General features: G+C 35.4%; 1 protein-coding gene and 2 long non-coding RNA genes across 21 annotated transcripts in view; 1 reads left to right on the top strand and 2 right to left on the bottom strand.

Annotated features, from left to right (window-relative positions):
- Positions 1-24,412, top strand: part of TRDN (triadin) — a 411,085-nt gene that overhangs the window by 179,953 nt on the left and 206,720 nt on the right. For all 18 annotated transcript variants that reach the window (XR_010727714.1, XR_010727713.1, XR_010727716.1 and 15 more), the window contains exon 10: positions 2,424-2,501. Coding sequence is in view for 14 of the 18 variants with exons in the window: in XM_066248538.1 (XP_066104635.1) it covers positions 2,424-2,501 (78 nt within the window). In the remaining 4 variants the exon portion in view is untranslated. The remainder of the gene's footprint in view (positions 1-2,423; positions 2,502-24,412) is intronic.
- LOC136316474 (uncharacterized) lies at positions 731-2,469 on the bottom strand. Its single transcript, XR_010727719.1, has 3 exons — positions 2,406-2,469; positions 1,423-1,684; positions 731-1,258 (listed from the first exon to the last, which is right to left on the bottom strand). It is a non-coding gene; the product is annotated as an uncharacterized lncRNA (long non-coding RNA).
- Positions 2,478-22,879, bottom strand: LOC136316473 (uncharacterized). 2 transcript variants are annotated; one of them, XR_010727718.1, is made up of 4 exons: positions 22,714-22,879; positions 10,593-10,681; positions 5,916-6,079; positions 2,478-2,539 (listed from the first exon to the last, which is right to left on the bottom strand). It is a non-coding gene; the product is annotated as an uncharacterized lncRNA (long non-coding RNA). The 2 variants fall into 2 exon arrangements; XR_010727717.1 differs by lacking the exon at positions 10,593-10,681.

Genomic DNA, 24,412 nt, shown 5'->3' with positions numbered 1-24,412 from the left:
GTTGGAGAGCGTAATATAATCAATTATAGTTGGAGAGAATTTCTGATAGAAACTGGATATTGTATTTTATACTGAAGAAGCACCAGTTTGTTTGTCCTACTAGTTCTACATATTTTAGCGTTATTCCCCCACCAAATTCTCACTACCTACAATCCATTCCTCTCCTCCTCCTATCTATAGAAAGAGAGCTTCTTTTAGGACTTTAAATGCACATTACAATTTCTCTTTTCCAGGAATCTGTTTACAACATCCTTTCTGTATATATTTTTTGCCCCATCACCACACTGCATTATAATGATCTGTCTGTAAGTTTGTTTCAGTCAGTATATTTGGAAATGTTCTGAAGGCAGGGTGGGTGTTTAACTGTCCTTCAGTGTTGGTGCATGTAAGTGTTCACTAACATAAAAAATAAATAGAATAATGACATTATAGATCCTCCAAGATAATCTAAGAATATTTTATAATGTATATTATAAATAATTTTTTAGGGAAGAATTTGTATATTTTTAATTAATTCTTAAGAGACTATTAAGACTATAAAAGATTATTATAAAATCACTACTTCTCACAGAAGTGTCTAACAGGAGAAATCAGCTGAGATAATACAGGCTCAAAATGCTATGAAAGCATTTTTGAAAACCTGAGTATTTAGAAACAATTGAATTATATTCATAGTCACTTGTATTTTGAGCATTAGTAATTTAATTGACTCTTTTTAAATCGAGACTCTCACTAGATTTTAAAAATTACAATACCATCCTTAGGAATACTTTTTCAAAAACAGCTCTCAAGCAAGACGGAAACAAACCTTTCCAAGCAGGTGGCTCTTTGACACTGAAAGAAGGTGGAAACAGGGTGGGAGCTTCAGTTCTCTGTTTCTTCCCAGCTGACATCCTGGAGCCTTTTTTGTTAGATGATGCTTTGATTGCCTTACTTAGTCTAAAAGGAACTTTAACATCTCAAATCTAGAGTCTGCACGGAAATCCAGCTCCACTCTTAGAAGCTGAATGGTCTGAACCCGTTTGCCTCTGTTTTCAAACTGCAAAATAAAAATTATACCTACACCCTAAGAATCTTACAAAGATTAAATGATTTATACCAAAACTGAGATTGTTCCAGGCAAACATTAAGCACGAATTAAATGTTAGCTGGGGGAAAAATGTGGAGCAAACTTTTTTGTATGCCCACCCTTATGTTTTTTTCTGCTTGCTGAAAGAGGACGTTTCATGTTGCATTGTGTTTCTATCAAGTCTTTGTGCTATGAGGAAAAAAAGTAATAATATAGTTTGGTATTTTTCTAGGTATATGGCCTATATATTATGAAACAGTATGCTTTGCTTTTATATATGCTTGAACATGCTCAAGAATTAATCATTTGGCTCTACTAACTTGAAGAAACTCCTTTAATGAATGGAGACTAACCTTTTGTTAACCTGAGGGTCTAGGCCTGGAATTCCGCCTTTCTCATCACCACAAAATGTGGTGTATGCGGCTCAGATCGCTCCGCTTGCTAACCCACAATTCACCGGAGAGAAGTCATTTTGATGAATTCTAAAAAAGGAAAACTTCCAGTAAGCAGGCAGGTCTGCTGACATTTGATAATATCTAGTTGTCAGTGAGATTTTCGAAGGCACATGTGCCCACACTGATTCCCAGATTAAAACGAACCACACAGGAGGAGTTCCTGAAATGAAAATTAATGATAAAACATTTTGCAAGCATTTCATATGAAATCATATGTTAGTTAATGTTTACAGTTCATAGCCTGGATGGTTTTGGTTAATTAAAAAAATCACTTGGGATAAGGAGGCACTCAGAAGCGATTGTGGGTTTTTATACAGTTCATAATAAGCCCGGAGACCTAAGGGAGCCTTTCAAGCTTCTACAAAACTGAATATATTTTCCCTTTGTCCCATTATTTACTTAACTGTAAGTCATTTATTTTGGCAGGAGAAAATGTACCTGTTCAAGATCAAAAGGCCTGTGAATTTTAACCTTCTTTCATTGCCCTATTTTATCACTTGAAAAATTTTAGTTAAATGAGAAAAAGGAGATTTTTTTTTCTGCATTAGGATCCCTCTCAACTTCTATGATTTTAGTTTTCACAATTTAAGTGCCTATTGAAAATAAATTACTTTATTTGATTCCATGTAGATTTCTCATTAATAAAGTCCAGTAAATATATTTAACACTGTGTAGACATTTCTGAAAAGTAATATATTCAGAAATGGCTTTGAAGATAGCTGAGTATGTGTACGCTTAAAGATCTCATTTAATAAAATTGTTTCCTATTGCATTATCATATGAATTTATACTTCAGATTATGAATTATGCATGCTAGGGACAGATCAGGTTATATTAGTTGTGGTTATTAAATTTATTAATACTTCTTTTTCAATACCTACCTCTGATTGTGTGCACAGGACAAAGCCCGGCCATACCACCTCCATTACCAACAAAACAAGCTTCCAGACCAACTCCTGCTTCATCGGCTCTTGAAGGCAAGTATTTTTTTCTATAGTTTTCCCAAATATTTTCTCTACAGTAGATAAAACAGGGTGTGGAGAAACAAAAATAACAATAACAACAGCAACAACAAAATTCATATTTTCTCAAATAGTTTTAGTTATGTCTATATACTATGTAGCTATAGTTTATTCTTTTTAAAATTATAGTTTGCTACTTTTTTATTAATTAATTTTAATGGGGTGACATTGCTCAATCAGGGTACATAGGTTCAGAGAAAACATCTCCAGGTTATTTTGACATTTGATTATGTTGCATACCCATCACCCAAAGTCAAATTGTCCTCTGTCACCTTCTATCTGGTTTTCTTTGTGCCCCTCCCTTCCCCTCCCCTCTTCCTTTCCCCCCTCCACCCCCCAATAACCACCACACTCTGGTCCATGTCCCTGAGTCTCATTTTTATGTCCCACCTATGTATGAAATCATACAGTTCTTAGTTTTTTCTGATTTACTTATTTCACTCAGTATAATGTTATCAAGTTCCACCTATGTTGTTGTAAATGATCCGATGTCATCATTTCTTATGGCTGAGTAGTATTCCATAGTATTATATATAATACTATGGAATACCACATCTTCTTTATCCAGTCATCTATTGACAGGCTTTTGGTTGTTTCCATGTCCTGGCCACTGTGAACAATGTTGCAATGAACATGGGGCTGCATGTGTCTTTACGTACCAGTGTTTTTGAGTTTTGGGGGTATATACCCAGTAGAGGGATTGCTGGGTCATATGGTAGTTCTATTTTTAATTTTTTGAGCTATTTTTTAGAAAACCTAAATTTTCCTCTTAAGATTCTAGAAGAAAGACCAGTTTTTTACCTTGGAGTTCATCCAGAAAGTATAAGAACAAATAGATAAGAATAGCCTTACAAGGCTTGCAGTTTCATCACAACTTGATCAATTTATTGTCTTAAGATTCTGGTGCCGGAGTTTCTGGATCTGAATCTGAGTTCTACTTCTACAAGCTGTGTAAATTTAGGAAGTTACTTTAATTCACTGTTCATGAGATTTGTCATCCCTGTGATGGAACATAAATAACACTAATTTCATAAAGTTATTATGAAGATGAAATGGTGTGTTGTGTGTATACATGCCAGTTTATAAGTGCTTTATGAAGTAGTAGTTATACCACCACCAATAATTTATTCTTTAAAATTCAATGTTTAAGATCAGTAAAATTAGAAGACGAAAGTGTCACCATAAGCAAATTTGTTAGAATTTTCTTTCGGTTTTCAATTACTCCTTTGACTATTCTTTATTAAATTCTAACCCATGGGATCATGTCAGTCAGATATTGTCCAAAGTACTGGGGATTCAGACATTAAGAGAAAGTAGTCTCTGCCCTACCAAGGTTTAGTTTGCAAATATAATATTAAAAGTAATTATAGAGAAGCCTGATATACAACACAAGTAATTAAAGCCAAGTGCACTGCTAATTTTTTTTGTAAGAGAAAAATGGAGTTCTCGCCCAGCACACAATAGCACCCTCTCTACTCTAGCTCTGACATACACTGAAAGAAACCTTATCTGTTCATACATGGATACTAGACTGCTTATCAAAGTTTTATCCATTCTATTCAATAGCTACCTGTTGGCTTTAATCACCCCTTGAGACTAGCAGTGATTATATTTATGGGGTGTCATTTGTGAAGAGGCTCATGCAGCCACTAGCATTAGAGTAATGGCATTTGAGGAAAAAATTAGGGTCTCAAGATCTGGACTGTAAGAGAGAAAAGACTTCAGGTAGTTACAGCCTGTATTCCCCACAGACTCTTATCCAGGGCAGGGACCAGCTGGAGGAGGGCCAGAAGAGCCCTACAAAGCAAAAAGACTCCAAGAGCGGCCTGGTTGTTGGGTTCTAGGAGGTGTGCTGATTACTACAATATAATAAAAACCAAAAAATAAGTCAGTAAAAAGTACTGTGAAACATTAGAGAAGGGAGGGCACAATGCTGTTTTGAAGAGGAGAGGAGGGCTCTAGGAAGGCTTCTCTGTAGAAGTGGCCCAAGTCCCAAGAAGAGGTCTGTCATGCCATCAAGGAAAGAAAGAGCATTCCAATAAAAGGACTGGTATAGACAAAAGCATGGAGATGAGTTAAAAAAAGAGTCTGGTCCAGGGAAGTATGTATTCATCATGAAGAGAACAAAGAAGGTATAGAAACAGTTTGGGAGAGCAGATAGAAAAACATGTAGAGAGAAGATTGTGAATTCAATCTTCCCTTGTAAAGGGAAGCTTGGGACTTATTTTTATATTTAAAGTTTATTATGAAACACTAAATAGTAAGTTACATTTCAATATACTTGATACAAAATTATCGAACATAAATTTATCAACATTTTTTATTCTAACCCTTTCTTTCCCTTTACTTTTCTTTTTTCTTATTGCAGTTTGTTTCTTTTGCAAATCTTTAACATCATGCATTTTATCCAGCTGAGGAATTTTTATTTTCTTTTAAAATTTTGATACATTTACATAGTCCAAAATGTAAAATTTACAAAAACGTTATAAAGTAAAAAGTTATCTTCTTGATCCTGTTCATCGACTACACACTTTTTCTTACAGGCAACTGGTGTTAGTTCCTTCCAGAGATATTTTATGCATATACAAACACAAATATTGCCTCTTCAGCTAAGGGATTTTTATTTTTGTCTCCAGAAGATGGGGAATTTCTCATGGATATAGTAAGCATTTTTAGATCAACTTCACTGTCATCCTACTGGGTAGATCAGGGGTATGAGTCCAAATAAACCATAAATCCTGAACTGAATTGTGGTGTAATGGATGGAAAAAAAGAGATGAATCAGAAAAAGATTTCAAAAGATCATAGGGTTAAGTATTAGATTGATTCAGCGCTAAAGTAGAAGAAGGAATTATAACGTCTCCAGGTTTTCTGAATTAAGTATCCAGGTGGACAATAGTGTCATTAATTAAGATGGAAAGCCATTGAAATAAAATAGGCCCAGTGACAAGGAGCAGGAAGGTGATGGGTCCAGTCTGGGACATAATAGTTTTTCATGAAACATTGACATAGAAGTACCTGTGGTTATACATTTACATTTCACACATTCAATAACCAGAGAAGGATTTGAATAGCTGGGCAGGTGAAGTTTTCTAAGGTTACATTCTGACAGCATTGTGTCTATGCATTTGCCTAGCCAAATCCTGACCAAGTCATGCCTTATCCATGGGTATGCTCTCTTCAATTCACATTTATTCAAAATAATATGGTTAATATATATATATACTTATACATACATACACACATATATATGCATTTACATTTGATATTCCAACACCCTATAAATATTATATTAAAAATTAACAAATAGAGCTATGGGATTTGTTTATTTAGTTATGCTATGTTAATAAATAGCAGGACTGGCCTGACCTTTGGTGGTGCAGTGGATAAAGCGTCGACCTGGAAATGCTGAGGTCGCCGGTTCGAAACCCTGGGCTTGCCTGGTCAAGGCACATATGGGAGTTGATGCTTCCAGCTCCTCCTCTCTTCTCTCTCTCCCTCTCTGTCTCTCTCTCTTCCCCTCTCTCTCCTCTCTAAAAATGAATAAATAAAAAAATAAACTTTAAAAAAAATAAAAAAAATAAATAGCAGGACTGAGATTTCAGCCCTAGACTCAGGGATCTTTTTATTACTTATTGCACAAACATTGAAGCTTGAGAATTATGTCCTTGTCTTCTGAGACATCAACAGGTTTTGGAAAGAGAGACAAAGTTTCATGCTTTATACTTCATGCAGTTTTATGATAGAAACATCATGTTCCACTGACAGCCAAAAGTACCCTAGCAACGCTTCACAAAACTTTGTGTGTCACACAGCACAGATCAGCTGGAGATCTAGTGAAAATGCTGATTCTGATTTGGTGGGTCTGGGGTGTGGGCTGAGGATGCTTCATTTTTACCAGGTATTGCTAACACTGCTGGTCCTGGAACAGATCTAGTAGCGAATCCCTAGAAGATTTAAACAGGAGGTTGAGAACAATTTAATATATATAAAAATGCTTTTAATTTAGTATCAGTTACCTGAATGATCTGTAATTGACCAAATATTTTTCAGGTTTACTGGAATGCCACATGTGCAAAAATGTTAACTGCTAGTTGTCTGGGAAAAAGCAGGTTTTTAGCCAAGTACCTAAGCATTCTAGAAAGGCTCACAAGAGAGCAAGAGAAATGTCATTGGGAACGGGTAAAAGGTTACATTATACTTGTAAATTATAAGTCTATTATATAGTATGTAAAATATTTTGATTTGGCCATCTACATGAATTGAATAAATTAGCATTTTCAAATTTTAAATAAAAACCCTATACAATCTGTAAATCAGTACTGTGTCAATCCCAATTTGAAAAAAAAATCATTTGTTTAGTCACTAAAGTCCATAATTTAATGTAAAGTTCATGGAATGTCTCATCCTAAGACACCAAATCAACACTACTTTTTAAATATTTAGAATACAATTCCGATCTAGTCCAGGGTTTGAAACTTTTGTCTCCCATTCAGTTCAGCTACAGACACATTTTATTCGTCCACACAAGTCTTTTACTCATTGTTGTTTAAAGGTGATCATCTTGGATAGAACAAGCATCCCACTGTCTCCATGGACTTTCATGGATCTCCTTCACTCATGCACTCAACTTGGCTCCAATTTTCTGTGTGTGATAATTATGTCTGACGATTTTCTCTTGATATAATAGTTTTTAAAAATTTCTCATCAACCTTAGTGTCTTAGTACGTGTGGGCTATCATAACAAAATACAACAGACCAGGTGACTGAAATAACAGAAATGAGTTTTCTCACAGTTCTGGAGGCTGGGAGCCCAAAGTCAGAGTGCCATCATGGCCTGCAGATAGCGTCCTTCTTGCTGTCTTCTCACATGTTAGAGAGCTCTGCTGTCTTTTTATTGTTTGAGAACACCAATGCTATAGGTTCAGTGCTCCACTCTTACAATCTAGTTTAATCTTAACTATTTCCCAAAAGCCCTGTCTCTAATACAATCACATGGAGGTTAGGGCTTCAACATGTGAATTTGAAGGAGACACAGTTCAGTTCATTGCATTTGATAAACTCTAAAATTTAATTAACACATAAGCAAAGCAGCTGAAATATTAATTTCATGCAATTAGAGTTGTTTAATTTTTTGAGTATCAGTAATTTTGCCTTTTTAATTTCTGTCATATATAGTTTTCTAACAGAATAAGTTCTGAACTTGCATCATCTTCTGTACATGCTTATACTTGTTAGAAGTTAACTATTTAAAAATTTTTCTTAACTGAACTCAAATATAACTGAATTTATAGTGACGATAGTAAAACAACAAACCTCTGAATAATCTCATGACTGGATACAAATGTGTGTCATTTATCTAGCTAGTGAGCAAATGATTTAGGGAAAAAAATGTATAAACCAGTCCAGAAGAGAGAGAGAGACACACACACACACACACAGCAGAGTTATATTTCTTTTGGCATTTGGACAATAAGATAATGTGACACAATCTGACAAGTGACTATCGTACTGCCCAAATGTTCACATGACAAGAGATCATCTATAAATAATAGTCACCTTAAGTTTCATCGGATTCTAATTCTGTTGTTGTTGTGAGGTGGACATAAATCAAAGAACTCCAGTTCTCCAATTTGAGGCAGATTTTGATAGATTATTCTAGTGTTTGACACCAGTTTATGTCCCAGCAGAGAGATTCATAAAAGACCACATAGGAAATATTTTCCTATTAGTCTGTTACTTAGAAAAGGGATATGTCCATTGTTAAGTGGGACACTTAAATTCTATTGTATAGAGCGATTTGATTTGACATTTTATCTTGGAACTCAATACTATGTGTGAGTGATAGCATAATGATGTTGCAGGATTATAAAGCTTTTGTTAGTACACACATTTAATTCATAGAGAGGTAGAGTCTTTGCACTAAGAATGCTGGCACTGAACAACTTCCCAAGGAGGCCCCATTTTCAGGCAGTGCTGAGATCATAGGCTTTGTCAGGGTTGCAGATGTTCTGCCTGCGACTCCATTAACATAATTGATTAGTAACTAGGACATATTTAGTATTAATCAAGCTGTTTTTAGTCAGGCTAATTATGCACAGCCTTGATTCACTATTTTAGTCTGGAACTTCCTTAAAACCAAATTGCAAGAAAATGGCATTATATGAAAATGCAGTGATACTTTGAGATACAAATTTAATTCATTCTGTAACCGAGCTCGTAAGTCAGTCAACTCGTATATCAAACTGCCGATACTGGACCCGTGCGCCAATGCGCCAACTAGTGGCAGCTTCCTGAATCACAACTTGTATCTCGAAATTTCACTCGGATCTCAATACAGATTGAGTCACAGCCCGTATCTTAAAAAATTCGTATGTTGGTCTGTTTGTATCTCAAGGTACCACTGTATAATTCATGAGGCACTAAGGTATGTTATTTGATTTGAGGAGCACAATTATAACAGGTCAAAATGTAGAAATTAAAACATATTTTTTATTTTAATGTTTTAAAAAATAGAGCTTTTATATAGACTGGTTTATCAAATTTGCTCATAAAAGATTGGAGACATTTGAGGATTTTATCAGTAGAAATCCAAATATACTTGTGCCTTGTTATGGGTGAAATCACTCAATACATCTGTGAAGCCTTTAAAATATTATTTTGTGCTTTCATAACACTTAAAAAAATAAATTCAAAACAGCACTGACTTCATTCCACAAAGTGTCAGTGCCCTTACAAGTCAAGACACTTACTTAATGCCTTAAAGTTGTGTCTTGCCTTCCTTGCATTTCCTTCCTCTCCCACAACACATGCTTGGTATGTTATAATGAGCTTTTCTTACTTTGAATTTTTGGATATAGAGATAAGTTGTGTTTTAAATAAGTTTTGACTACTCCCCCTATAAATCTTAAGAATATGTTTGGTAAGGGAAAGAATGCTACACTAGCAATAAAAAGATATTTATATAATGACTACCTAGTGTAATAGCTTCGTCAGTGTTTTCAATTTGCATTTAATTATGAGCATAACCGGAATTGACTTAAACATGGACCTCGTTTCAATGTAATATTAATTCTCATGATCTTTCAAAAAAGTATTACATTTTGTAAGAGAATTAATTCCCATATCTCTTGGGACATTTCAATGAGGCTGAAAGGCTGGCAGGTTCAAAGAGTCAATACAGTTATTCATTCATTACACAAATCGAGCAGATATGAGTTTCCCTCCCCCCACACATCAAATGGTACCTTCTATTAATATCATGAGCGATTTCAACCCTTGGCATGAGAGCTGCTTTATCATCAAATGTTTGTCAGAACTGTATATTTTTATGAGACAGTAGTTCCTGACTACTCTCAGAGTCCTCAATAGTTGAGCAGGACAACTTCAGGCAATGTTTTCCATCTCTTTCCCAGTCACTAAAAGAGTGCGGTTTCATAAAATCCTTCCATAAGCGTATACGCATAATTACCAGATATGATCCCATTAAATTTAATCACAATGTCAAAGATTTTTTTTCTTTCCCTTACTCAACACAAACCCTTCCCCAACCATATTAATCCTTGAGAAATTGAAGATTTCCATTCACATTTAGAGTAGATTGTCATAACCTGTCTATTGTGGCAAAGATATGGGAGATAGAAGTTAAATAATTCCTTACTGAGTGTATATCTTGCACTTAAATTATTTTTAATATTCCATTGTAAATACGCTATTTGCCTGAATATAGCTAAATATAGTAAGGTGAATAAATGTAGTATACCTTATCATCTTCTTGAGTAAACATATAACTGATATTACCTTAGTATTACAGTTTTATATAATATTATCAATGCCATCACACAAATGTAGGCAAGAGAACTCTAGAGAAAAGACCAAGCAACATTTTCCATTTCTTTCCCAATCACCCCCCAAAAAAAACACTTTTATAAAGTCTTTATATAAGCATAATTACCAGATATGTTTTCATTATATCTCAGCTGTGACACTAATCAGTTGTTTAATTTTTAAAAGATTAATTTATTTTTTTAGCATCCATATTCTCACCTGTAAACTGTGAGGACTTTAATGATTCTTAAGTCCCTTAAGAGCAGAGTGTGAAGACTCCATGGCTTCGTATAGTGGTTAAATAGCTTCTGTAGGTGTAAAATATAGTGATGATCTAGATAAAGTTGCCAAATTTGGAGCAAATGAGTATGTCTCTATGTAGTAGATATTACTATGAAGCATTATGTACTGAAGCACAGAAGTGAGTTGTGCAGATTGTAAAGGCTGCAAACTTAGGAGGAAGAAGAGATATGAGTAACACAAGGCTATCCAATGAAATCACAAGCCCTGCATTGGGCCCTAAAGAATACATTGGTAGGGTCTGTACAGAGGAGAAAGGGCATTATAAGAAACATATTGTAAGATAATTTCTGACCAACATTGCAACTAAGGACAATGCCTTGCAGGATCTAGTAATACTTTATTTACAATTCTATTAAACCAAGAACTTTATCACCTTAGCCCTTCAGTAAGATATATCTTGGGAAGCAAAAAGCATAAAATAATAAAATAGAAATTTGGCCTCAGTTCTTATTCCATTAACTCTATGACACAATAAATTTTATTGAACTTTAAGCCCATGTAATATCTTTTTGTTTTGTTTTGTGGTGAAATAAACTCATATCTGTCAGAAATTTTTATTGGAATTGACCTTTTGTTATAATTTTTGATAAAATATACTAACCAAACAACTTTTAGTGCCTATTTAACTTAGAAAGTTGCCAAGATAACAACGAAATAATATATATAACACCTTAGCACATTTTCTAGCACATTTAGTTACTCAACCATTAGTCACTGTTATTATCATTATCATTCTTCTACCAGGAAATTTTATTTCTATGCAAACTCTTAATTTTAATAGTTTAAAATTTAAAAATATAGGGTTTTTTTCTTTTTGTTTTTGTTTGTTTTTTTTTGTTTTTTTTGTTTTTGTTTTTTAGCAAGAGGTAGAGTGAGAGAGAGATACAGACAAGAAGAAAGAGAGATGAGAAGCATCAATTTCTCATTGTGGCACCTTAGTTGTTCATTGATTACTTTCTCATATGTGCCTTAACGGGGAGGAGGGGGCCTCTAGCTGAGCCAGTAATCCCTTACTCAAGCCAGCAACCTTGGGCTCAAACCAGTTACCATGAGGTCATGTCTATGATTCTACTCTCAAACCTGTAACCCCACACTCAAGCTGGCAAGCCTGTGCTCAAGTTGGATTGAACCTGTGCTTAAACCAGCAACCTCGGGGTTTCGAACCTGGGTACTCTGTGTCCCAGGCCAACACTCTATGCACTGCACCATTGTCTGGTCAGGCTAAAAGTGATAGGTTTTAATTGTTATCTACTGAAGGTAATAAAGTAATTGCATTAATGGCATTAGTCGGTATGTGAAATTCTATGTAATTTCTTAATACAGAACTGGGATCACATGCAGAGTTTTCTCACAACTAAAGCTCTTTTAAATTAATTAATTAATTGATTGATTTTCTATTTTTCTAAGTGTTAGGAGGGGAGGTAGAGAGACAGATCCTGCATATGCCCCAACTGGGATCCACCTAACAACCCCTGTCTAGGGCCAATGTTCTGCCCATCTTGGGGCCATGCTCACAACCAAGCTATTTTCAGCACCTGAGACAGGAGCCTCCACAGAGCCATTGTCAATGCTAATCTTAACAGTTTTTTTACCATACAGTTTTTCCCATGGCCTAGTCAAATTAACACATAAAATTAACCATCACAAACATCATTAGAAAAGATACTAGAAAGCCAAGGGTAAGAGGATATAAAGGAGAAAAGGATATAATAGGACCAGGTGCTCCAGAGAGATGACTAAGACAAACATTGACTGGGGAACTTTAGATTGGTCAAGTGGAAGGTTATGGTGCCCTACTCATACCTCCAAATTTTATTTATGCCTCATATAAGTGAGAGTATGAGAGTTAGAGTAATGAACTAAAGGTCTAATTGTGAGATTCATATTATTTTCTTAACCTCTCAGACACTGTTTTGTCATCTACAGAGTGATATTTTTGAACTTGATGACCTCAAAGTCTATTCTAGCTCCAAAATTTTATCGTATTTGAGTCCTTAATTTTATTCATCCTTTTCTTCTCCACACATTTATTTCATTTCCTTTGAGTTACACAGTGCACTAATCAATACTTCCCAGGAAACGTGAATCCTCTATTTCAGTCCTAAAATCCTTCCAAGGTTTTGTTGTTTTTATTTTGAAAGAATTTTAGATTTACAGAAGAGCTGTAAAGATAATACAGAGAGCTCTTGTATACCCTCCCACAAACTTCATTTAATGTTAACACCTTGCATAATCACAATTCGCTGACCAAGAACAAAAAAAACTAACTTTGGTGTGACACTATTAACTAAATACAGACTGTATTGAATTTTTACACTTCCGAGATTTGTAAAAGATTTTATAAAACTATTGCTTATATGAGTTATGAGGTTACAAATATTAACATACAGATTCACAGTTTTTGTCCCCCACCTTAATTTCTAAGAAATATACTATGTTTGCCTGGTCAACTCCTGAGTGTTCTACTCAGGATGTTCTAGGTGAGCAGAAATATCAGAAGGAGCCCAAAAAATAAAATTAATTCATGCTCAAATTGGAAAAATTACTCCCCAGAAAAAGAGATAAGAGCTGGACGCTGAGATAAGAGTCTAAAGAGAATAGGAGAGTCAGCATGCGCAGGGTTAAATTTTTATTGGGTTTTTTTTTTGTGTGGGGGAGCCTTTTGGGAAAGCAACTGTGATTAATGAGGGTTGAGAAGCCAAAAACAAAGGAGACAGTGATTTTTTTTTTTAATTATTATTTTTGTATCTTTCTGAAGCTGGAAACGGGGAGAGACAGTCAGACAGACTCACGCATGCGCCTGACCGGGATCCACCCGGCACGCCCACCAGGGGCGACGCTCTGCCCACCAGGGGGCGATGCTCTGCCCCTCCGGGGGGCCGCGACCAGAGCCACTCTAGCGCCTGGGGCAGAGGCCAAGGAGCCATCCCCAGCGCCCGGGCCATCTCCGCTCCAATGGAGCCTTGGCTGCGGGAGGGGAAGAGAGAGACAGAGAAGAAGGAGGGGGCGGGGGTGGAGAAGCAATTGGGCGCTTCTCCTATGTGCCCTGGCCGGGAATCGAACCCGGGTCCCCCGCACGCCAGGCCGACGCTCTACCGCTGAGCCAACAGGCCAGGTCCAGGAGACAGTGTTTAGAATGTTTGTTTTGGGCTATCCAACATTAGTTATTGAAAGTCTTCATAAAGATTAAAAATTATTTTCAACCTTTCCTGTAATTCTAGACTTTTTAAAAAAATTTTTTTTTTTTTATTGTAGCACTGTGCTAGGGTTCGGCAAGAGGTAACACAGTGATATTTGAGTCAGTAATTTAGAACAAGTGAAATTCAGCTTAGTATCATGGAAAAATAGATGCCTTAACAAGTGACTAAACTTTAAAAAAATTCACAAAAACAAATAAAAGAAAATGTCATGGAAAAGTAAAAGAAAAATAGATTAAAAGAAAAAAGGATTGTAAAAAAATACATAACTAGGACTTTTAGTATGAGTTTTGATATGCCATTATTGATTATTAAAAGATATTTTGTGAAAACTATTACCTCTTCTCATTGGCCTGTAAGAGAAAGAAGTTTTCTTTTTCTTTGACTACGTATTTAACAATAGATCTAGAGAAGTCTGAGTTGACTGAGAGCAGTAAGTGTTTACTCTGGAGATCCAGGGGGTGCACCCAAGAGTTGGGGTCGAGTTCAGGAGCCTTTCTTTCTGCCTCAGACCTCTTAGTAACATTTATGCTGGTATCAAGAAGTGGTTTTTTCCCTGTGCTTTGATCAATGATGAAGTTAGAGATGAGACAGTTTGTAAATTGAGCAAATGTGATCTATTATTAACTTTCTTATTATGGAATTCTGATTACAATCCTCTTATACTAGCAAAATTTTTCTTAAAAATTTTATAGAAAGAACCAGGTCTCTCCACAGCTGTAGTTTACAAGTACTAGTTTTTCATTATAAAACATTTATTTGCTATTTATGTCGGCTTGACCTAAATGTTTCTTTCTGTTATACAAGTTTGTTGCAATTCGAAATGATATTATTCTTACTCTGGAATTGATGAGAAAAGTGACTGAATCTTTAAAACCAAGCCAGGTTTATCCAAATGGAATAAAAAGTCTTGACAGTGGTTCACATAAGAAAGGGTGAGAAATGTTTCCTGCAATTAGTAACTATTTTATGTATTTAAAAAATATATATATATTAGAATAGACCTTCTATTAAGAAGAAGATAATCTGTGACTAGTTTGATATAATCTATGAAAAATTTTACATTTATGGAGTCTACTAGTTAAAACAAACTTGAAATCAATATATTAAAATTATTGCAACTTGAAAAGTTGGCATCTTTGAGTGGTACTTGTTTTCTTTTTAAATATTGATATCCATGAGGAACATCTTTTAAAATTGAAAAGTTTCAATTGGAAATCAGACTTATAAATGCTCCCAACATACCAATAACTTTATACATTTTATATTTGAAAATAACTATTGAATTCTTTCTAATTTATTTATTAAATCATGTCCTAAATTCTCAAAGATATAACAATATTGGTATCTTTCAAGTGGTACTTTAAAATAATAAATATTTGATTTCTAAGATTACCAACTATTTCTCTAAATATTGATAATTTAGTCATGAAAGCTAAGTTGTCTCATGTTTGTAGACATTCTTGATATTTTAAATATAATAAAAAACTTTTGAAATCTATTTCCAACTACACAAAAATGTAGAAAAAGCATATAGATAAAAATATGAAAGTAATTCTTTGATGTGGCTGAGTAACTCAGTTGGTTAGAGTATCTTCTCCATTTGTCAAGAATCAACCTATGAATGAATGCTTAAATAAATGGAAGAACAAACTGATGTTTCTCTTTCTCCCCTCCTCTTTCTCTAAAATCAATAAATAAAAAGTAAAAGCTGTCTTTTATAAATAATATAACATTGAAAATAAAAAGGTATAAGAAAAAAACCCTTACGTTTATGTTTTTCTTATTCATGTAGAAAGACACATGGAAAAGTTTACAATAAGAGATCTTTACTGGCCAATGATTTTACATAAAAATCAACTTTAAAAGGGTTAAAAGAGTTTTTTTTTTAAATCTCCAGATGACAGCAACATCAAAGACCCCCAAGAAAAAACAAAAAAAGGAAATGCAACTCAATTATACTGCTCACAAAAATTAGGGGAAATTTCAAATTTAATATGAAGCTATAAAATATGCCCTAATTTTTGTGAGCAGTTTATACGGAGCTCTTCGGAGATAAAGGTGTATATATGGAGAACTTCTCATTTGAGTAAAAGTAAAAGAACTTTAATTGAGCATTTGCTTTCTGAAATGTAAAAGCATTAAAAGGAAAAATGAGAACCAATTTTTCAGTATCTGTCTCTTTCTCTCTCTCAAATGCGCACGCACACAGACACACACATTCTGAAGTTGCCTTGCTGTTTCACTTCTATATAGAAAAGTGAAAAAAGAATAAATGCATCAACCTTCATCTATATAAATGTATCTCATTCCAAAATAATGAAATCACCCATCTAAAATGTTTATCACTTTTTAAAGGTTTGGGGCATTATACCTTATCTTTTTTAAAGAAAAATTAAGTTTAATTAACATAAACTTATTTGCAATTCTAAGTGTTTAAAATAATATTTCTCTTTGCATTTCTTATTGCATACTAAATTCAGAAACAGAAGGAAAATGTAATTATATCAGAGAATTTGGGCAATGGGAGCTGAAAGGTAAGTTTCACACGAATGAGGTAGAAGTTGGCACTTCTGTCCATGCCTTAGTTCATTTGCAAGTTTTTGATATACTAGGTCTACCTCAAGCAGCATTTCCACATTGCAGAAGAGAGTACAAGGTTGGCATTCATCCTTAGTTTTGAATCCTTGCTATGTCACTTATTTGATTTGTGAGGTTGTGCAACTTATCCAAGTTTCCTGAGCCTATTTTCCACAAGTTACAGGATGTATAGACTTGTAACTGGAAACCAAGTATATGCTAATGCATGTAAGGTAATGTGGTTTCATCTATTAGTATAATTGCCTATCACTTTGAAATTAGCTTTCAACTAAAACTTGAAGCTTTTTCTTGTCTTTCCTTTTTTTTTTTTTTTTGTATTCCTCTGACCATATAACATGATTATTGAGAACCCTTTCTTATAATCTTTTTAAAACTTAAAGAAGAACTGTATGTAGTATGGTATTTTAAAAAACTTTGGATTTACACTAAGGTTTGGGGTCCTTTGGGATGTTCTCTTCATGAATGGACTGGCATCGCTGAGAGTCCTCAGCCTTATCTGAGATACGAGCAAGCACTCTGCTCTCCACTTCCTTCAGTTGCCATAGATAGTGACACTTGCTATACTCGGCTCAGAATCAGGTCTCACTTACCACTTCAGTCTCAGTCTGTCATTTTCTCATGGAAGTAGCTTTAGCACTTTTACTTGACACTCTTGGGTTTGAGAATTTCTATTAGATCCTTTAGACTCTACCTTTAATGTTCCTCAATGTCCTTATTGTAATTGTAAACTTTCTCATGTTTTATTCTCTTACCTGGAATTCTTGAAAGGAGTCTTTTAAACTCTAGACCATGGCAAGAGGTTTTGACATGAAGCTAAATAAACATTTGTTGATAAAATAAATAAATTATGCATGTAAAAGTCTTTAGATAATCACTAAAAGGTACTATAGAATTGCTAGTAGTAGTATGTTTGTTGTTAAATAGCTGATAATAAGAAGAGATGACTTCTAAGAATAATTCAGTTATCATTAAAGGAAAACTAAAGACAAAGACAATGGTTTTCTGTTCTGAAAGGCAAACTAGTTATGCCAGCTAAATTAAGTGAATTCCTTAAATAGAGTGTTGCTGTCATAGTAACCTAATCATTGTACAATGTTAAATAAAGTACTCCTACAACTGTTCTATTGTTCAAGGGTCCCTAATAAAATCCAGAGTAAATTTTGGGGAGAAAAAAGAGAGAAAAGGAAAGAATATTTGTACTGATTTTTTTTTTTTTACTTTCTTAGTCTTCCTTCTTACAATATGATCATAAAATCTAATAAGGGACTTCACACCACCCAGTAACAGCTAAAGTTCCTCTTAATATATAGCTTATCATATAATTTCTTTGCTTGTATTTTCTCTGTTCTTCTATGTTACAGTAAAATGAAACATCTGCACCATGAACAACACAATTCTCAGTGATTGGTCCCTGCTCTGTCTCTGGCTACGTCTCTTACCACTCACCTTCTGCACCTCCATTTCTGCCACACTGGTCCCCATGATCTTCGCTGAATATATCTAAAATGACCCCATGTCAATATCATTGCAGATATTTTTTTCTCTGCCAGAAAATTATTTTCAATAGCCCAAAGTTCTTCACTGTTTTTTCAAATCTTACCCATTCAGAAAGAGTCACTATCTTTTTTTCTACTTTAAAAAAAAGCAATGCCACCTCCCACCTGTTTCATATTCTAATCATCTAAACCAAACTTTAGTGGGGTTTTTTGTTTTGTTTTATTTTTTGTGACAGAGACACAGAGAGACAGAAAGAGGGACAGACATACAGGAAGGGAGAGAAATAAGAAGCATCAATTTTTTTTGTTGGCACCTTAGTTGTTCATTGATTGCTTTCTCATATGTGCCTTGACCGGAGTGGGGGGGGGGGGCTACAACAGACCGAGTGACCCCTTGCTCAAGCCAGTGACCTTGGGCTCAAGCTGGTGAGTCTTGCTCAAACCAGATGAGCCCACGCTCAAGCTGGTGACCTCGGGATTTCGAACCTGGGTCCTCCGCATCCCAGTCCAACATTCTATCCACTGCACCATTGCCTTGCCTAGTCAGGCCCAAACATTTTTTTTCTGACTCTTATTAACAACTGATATTATATATATGTTTGTGTACTAGTGTATGTATATATTCATTTTAAGCCTTAAAAATGAAATATTTTCTAGCTTAAAAAAATTTAAGCCACAGTAAAGGCAGAGAAGTAGCTATTTATAACTCTAAACTATTTGTTACCTTTTCCTAGCAAAATTAGAAAATAAATGCAAGATGATACATGTTTCATTTGGAGAGTAAATAAAACAGGTAAAGAGGCCCTGGCCGGTTGGCTCAGCGGTAGAGCGTCGGCCTGGCGTGCGGGGGACCCAGGTTCGATTCCCGGCCAGGGCACATAGGAGAAGAGCCCATTTGCTTCTCCACCCCCCCTCCTTCCTCTCTGTCTCTCTCTTCCCCTACCGCAGCCGAGGCTCCATTGGAGCAATGATGGCCCGGGCGTTGGGGATGGCTCCTTGGCCTCTGCCCCAGGCGCTAGAGTAGCTCTGGTCGCAGCAGAGCGACACCCCGGAGGGGCAGAGCATCGCCCCCTGGTGGGCAGAGCATCGCCCCCTGGTGGGCAGAGCAGCGCCCCTGGTGGGCGTGCCCGGTGGATCCCGGTCGGGCGCATGCGGGAGTCTGACTGTCTCTCCCCGTTTCCAAATACAAAAAAAAAAACAGGTAAAGAGAGACTTGAATACACTCTATTCATTTCACTGCCTTTTATGGTGGACTTCAGAAGATTTTCTCACAGTAGCATAAGACAGCAGCTATATGTATGGCCAGTAGTTGTGGCCATTGGCGTGGCCATTCTCATGCAGGTTCCCATTAGATTTGGACAGATGGTAAAGAAACAGTGGAACCAAAAAATGGTGGGCCATTCCTTTACTCAAGACTCATACTGGCCTGAAGAGGAACACACACGAAAAACACTTCCCTTTCCCTCAGAGCTCACAAAGCTACTGACACATTATCTGGTTTCACAACCAGGAGAATCTTCTCTGGTTTCTCCTAGAATCAAAGGTCTCACAAGTCACAAAGCCCGTTACCTCTGGTTCCCCATCTGCCAACATGGCTTCTTACTCTGCAAAACTGGCTTCTCTCTCTTTCCCTGCCTCTTGACTTCTCTCCCTTCTCCCTCTCCTTCTCTTTCCTTTTAAAACTTTTCTGGTGGAAAACCTTGCTTCCAGCAAACATTAGCATAACAATGGCCCTCCCAAGTAGGAAGGTAATTTGCAGTTTCACAGATCACATACCTGGTGCTGACCAGCGCCATTTTTTAACAATAAAAGTGAGCAAACTCAAATAATACAAATTTTACAAACTCATTTGCCCAACATACTATTTATAGCAAAACTGAGTCTGGAATCTACTTCTTCATTGCATCACAGTGCCTCTTCACAACATGCTAATTCTTACTTATGTACTTTTGTCCTAAAGTTTCTCAATACAAAATATTCCAGATACAGCTTACCTTGATACAGAATCATTAGAATTAATGTAAATTTACTCAATAGTTCAATAAATACCACACCTAGAAAAACCACTGGAGATATATAAATCATACCTTTGTTTCTAAAATATATTAATAACTATTCTAAAATATAGTAATCACTATCATTGTTGTTATCATTATTTTAAAATATTCAGTCTGGTCAAGACAGTTGAACTCAGTTTCCCCTTTACTTACAACAAGCCCACAAAGTAGATTTGACTTTCCCATTGTTCAAATAAGGAAAATGAAATCCAGTATGTCACAGCACATATCCAATGTCACATACAACCTAAATAGAGATCAGAGAGAGAATTCGGAGACCAAGGTCATCATACTAGCACCATGCTTTCTCTCTTGCCCAGTGACCCTCTGTAGATAACAGTGAAGAACTCGAATAACACTGATGTATTGAGCTTATCTACTATCTACTTATGTGAACTTTTCCATGATCATGGTAGTGCATGGGATTCCAGGCCAATCTCTGTCACTCTAGAGAAACAAGGTGACAGTAACAAGGTATGTTGGAATGTGTTGTTAGGAAAGAAACATGTCTCTATTTATTTTACTAGAACCAAGATTACATCAATCTTTGCCATAGAAGATTAACAGAAAAGCACCCATCCAACATGTAAACTTTGGATAATCTCTACACTAGAAATACAAAGCGAGAGGAACAAAACCTAGAATGAAAATGAAACATTTGCATTTGTTTTCTCAATTTGTTAGGAACAAGCGTCTTAGAAAGCTTTACAATTATAATTAACTACTGTGCATTCTCTGGATCTGAGATGGCACAAAAACATTTCAAAGAAAGAGAAAAGCCCATTGTAAGGGCTTAGAAAGTAAAAAGTGAGCCTTTTAAATTTTCTTTCATCTAATGTTAATTTATGCAGAAATTAATAACGTGTTTGTGGCTCCAAGCTGCCCATTGTGTAGAAGATTTCTCTCTCCACTAGTCTTTCCTGTGAGCCCTGCTAGATAGAGCCATCATTCTAGATAGAGCTTATGACACTTTCGCCAAAGAAAGGCAGTATGCAGATAAATTCCCATTCTATAGATGCACTTAACTGCAGGTCCACTGAAAACCTATGATATTAAATATTCTGACTCTTCTCTGGCTTGTTAGAAGCAAAACAGCCAACAGTTGGAGGAGAGGTGAAAGAGAAATGGGATGAGTGGGTGCATAGTCAGGTAGAAAGGGAAAAATATTGACTGCTGAGGGAGAAAAAAGGTCAGGGAAAAGAGAGATTTCATAAAAGAAATACAGGTTACTTTTATATCCAAGCAGGGTATAATAAAATTGTTGTGTCTTTTACAAATGAAAAATTGAATTCCACTGCTGCTAAATCACCTAGAGAATAGAGACAATAGTGCTTGAAGAAATGCAGAATCTTCAGAATTTGATGGTTTGAATAAATTCACCATGAACAAAGTACATCCCATAATGACAGCTTAAAGGTCTACTTCATTAAAAAAATGTTATTAAAGTACATTATTTATACCTGCTTTTTGTGGACTTCCGCTCTTATTCATGACTCTCACAGTGTATGGCCATAATCACAGGCAGAGTGTATAATGGAAGCATTAATTCAATCTGAACTAAGGCATGAATACTGTACCACCACAATAAAACCCCAGATATATTCATTTAAAGGTAGAATTTATTGCATAAGAGCATTCTCTTTTTTAAAAAAATGAAAAGAATGTCTTCCATCTTATGGCTTCAAATATCTACTTTCATTCTGAGGTTCACTATAAGAATGAGTAATTGACACAAAGTTTTAAATGAAATATTTATTCATTTACATTATAAAACTTAAAGACTTGGATACTGAGTTGTGATTTTATTGTGACTGTGGCATTGATTTTTTGATGTAGGCTAAGAATTCTTTACAAGTACGCTGTATTTTAATGAACCCTTTTCTGGCACATGCCCTCAGAAGGGGATGTTCAGCAAACGCCAACCCCATGATCTAGTGCATACTTTTATTTTAATAAGATGGAAAATTCCCTGCTACATAAAAATTTCTCAGAAAAGCTAAAAGTAACAATACTTAAATCAAAAGAATCTCTTTATTCAGAATTTTAAACATGATTTTCCTATTTAATATGTATGAACCTTTAAGAAATCGCAAAGTGGAATTCAATTGGTTTATTTCTATAACTCTGAAACACTCAGAATCTGACTTCTTGACTCTTTTTTACTTCTGATTGGATGACCTGTGCTGTTACACTGCAGACACCCTTAGACAGAGTGTGAATATGCTTCTCCTTTCTACACTAATGTATCTCTAAGAGTCATGAAAAAGAGTTCTTTATAAATTATACTTCTAACACTGAAAGAAAGTGTTGTCTTTGATCTTGTAGGTAAAAAAGAGACACCTAAGGGAATGAATTAATTCCAATATTTAATAAGATGCAGTCATTAGTAGCCAACTTAAGCATTCACACTGGAACTGCTCATTGACTTTCTTCTGCATAGTAATAATCTCACAGTAGTGTAATGAAAATCTTTGAATACTTGGCATGTATACTTGATAGGAAAAAAATGACAATGAGAAAAATATTTCAAATATAAGGTAATTAACACTACTAAATTAAGATAAAGATTAATTGATTTCCAACATTAACTCTACTTATAGCTGCCTCAAACCTACTACTCTGAACATTCCATTTTAACAACTCTGCACTTTCAAATGGCTTTGTTACAGGAAATGCGTACACTTACCAGAAAAAGATCCAGGGGTGTCCAGCTGTTATGTCGCTAAAGCTGGGCAATTGAAGTTCTATTTGCCTCTCCAAACAAGACTTTCTCAGATCTCTAAAACAGAAATCTTCCATGAGTTCTGCCATACTGTTCTATGTGGCGTCCAGACTTACTGCAACCTCTGGGTGTAAAGATGGTCTGAGCACCCTTGCTGATACAACCACTCAAAAAGGGCAGTGGAAGTTATGTCCCCAACACACTGCCAGACAAATGTCACCAGGCTCCGAATGCCAATTGACAAGAGACAGATTTGAAAAACAAATCAAAATAGATACTGTTAATGGCTTAGTGTATTGTTTCTAATGAAACTGAACATATGCAAAGGTAATAAAAAATAATTCTTTTAGCTTAACCTGTATCTTTCCTCAGAAAATGTATTTCAATTTTATATATTCCTCTTTCACTTTAGGCCCTACACAATTGTTTGATTTAGGAGCTCAAGTTATCTTGTTTATTAGTTATAAACTTTATTGGGAGCCTATAATTTGTGCATTTACTATGAATCAAGCACTATGCAGTGCGCTCTGTAAACATTACACTGGGAAACAAAATTTTTGTTGCATCCACAAAAACACTTGTTCTTACCTAATTCGAGTGTGCTGATCTCAAATCTGACATTAGTTTTCTCTGTAAGCTACAGTTTTTTGCAATTCAAGATTTTAGGTTTTCATCTTATTGTAAAATTTTCAACATTTAGTTTAACATAATGAAGTAGAATGTCTTCTTGGGCATCATCTTTATGAAAATATAATAATTTATATAATGCAATAAATACACTAATACACTAAAAGATATGATTGTGTCAGAATTTGTCTACAATTTCAAAATGGAACATATCAAAACACTTATTTTAGTCATAAAATTTGCACAAAACTTATTTAAATTCTATTCAGGCAAAAATTTGCATTTGTTGCTCTTGCATTTGTGTACTTGTTGAGAACAATCTCATTTTATGCTCCAGCAGTAGTCTGCCATCATTAACAGCTCCAAGAGTTTCAGGAAACTTATCAAGGTGACTGTTCAGAAAGTGAATCCTAACACTCATGTTACATCCAATGTCGCAGAAAGCCAACAGCATCCTTTGAACCAGAAGTTCATAGTTTTCTGTTTCTTTTTGTTGCCAAGGAAGTTCTTTGTGACTGCCACAAAAGACTGCCATGCTGCTTTCTCCTCCTTATTCATCTTCCTGGCAAATTCTTTGTCACGTATGAAGGTTCAAATTTGAGGTCCATCGAATACACCTGCTTTTATCTTCTCGAAAGACAAGGCAAGAAAAGCAGAAATAATATGTTGAAAGCATTCACTTTCTCTATTTAAACCCTGAACAAACTGCTTCATTGAGCCAAGTTTGATGTGAAGTGGGGAAAAAAATGATCCTGTCTGGATTAACTACAGGTTCATTCACAATATTTTGCATCCCTACTTCCAGAGCTTCATGTTTCAGCCACTCCTTCTGTGTCCAGTGTTTCTCCTGAGCTCAGCTGTCCCACAAACACATAAAGCAAGGATACTTCATGAAACCTCTCTGTTGTCTTAGCAGGAAATTTATCATTTTAAGATCCACACAAATGATCCAGTTATGCTCCTCACACTTCAGTAAATTGAGGACAATTTTTATGTCATTATAATCTTCTCACAGATGAGTTGAATAACCAGTTGG

The sequence above is a fragment of the Saccopteryx bilineata genome, chromosome 12, assembly GCF_036850765.1.
Source record: "Saccopteryx bilineata isolate mSacBil1 chromosome 12, mSacBil1_pri_phased_curated, whole genome shotgun sequence".
NCBI classification, from domain to species: Eukaryota; Metazoa; Chordata; class Mammalia; order Chiroptera; family Emballonuridae; genus Saccopteryx; species Saccopteryx bilineata.
Note: the sequence above shows the minus strand (reverse complement) of the source record. Positions and strands in the feature narration are given on the sequence as shown.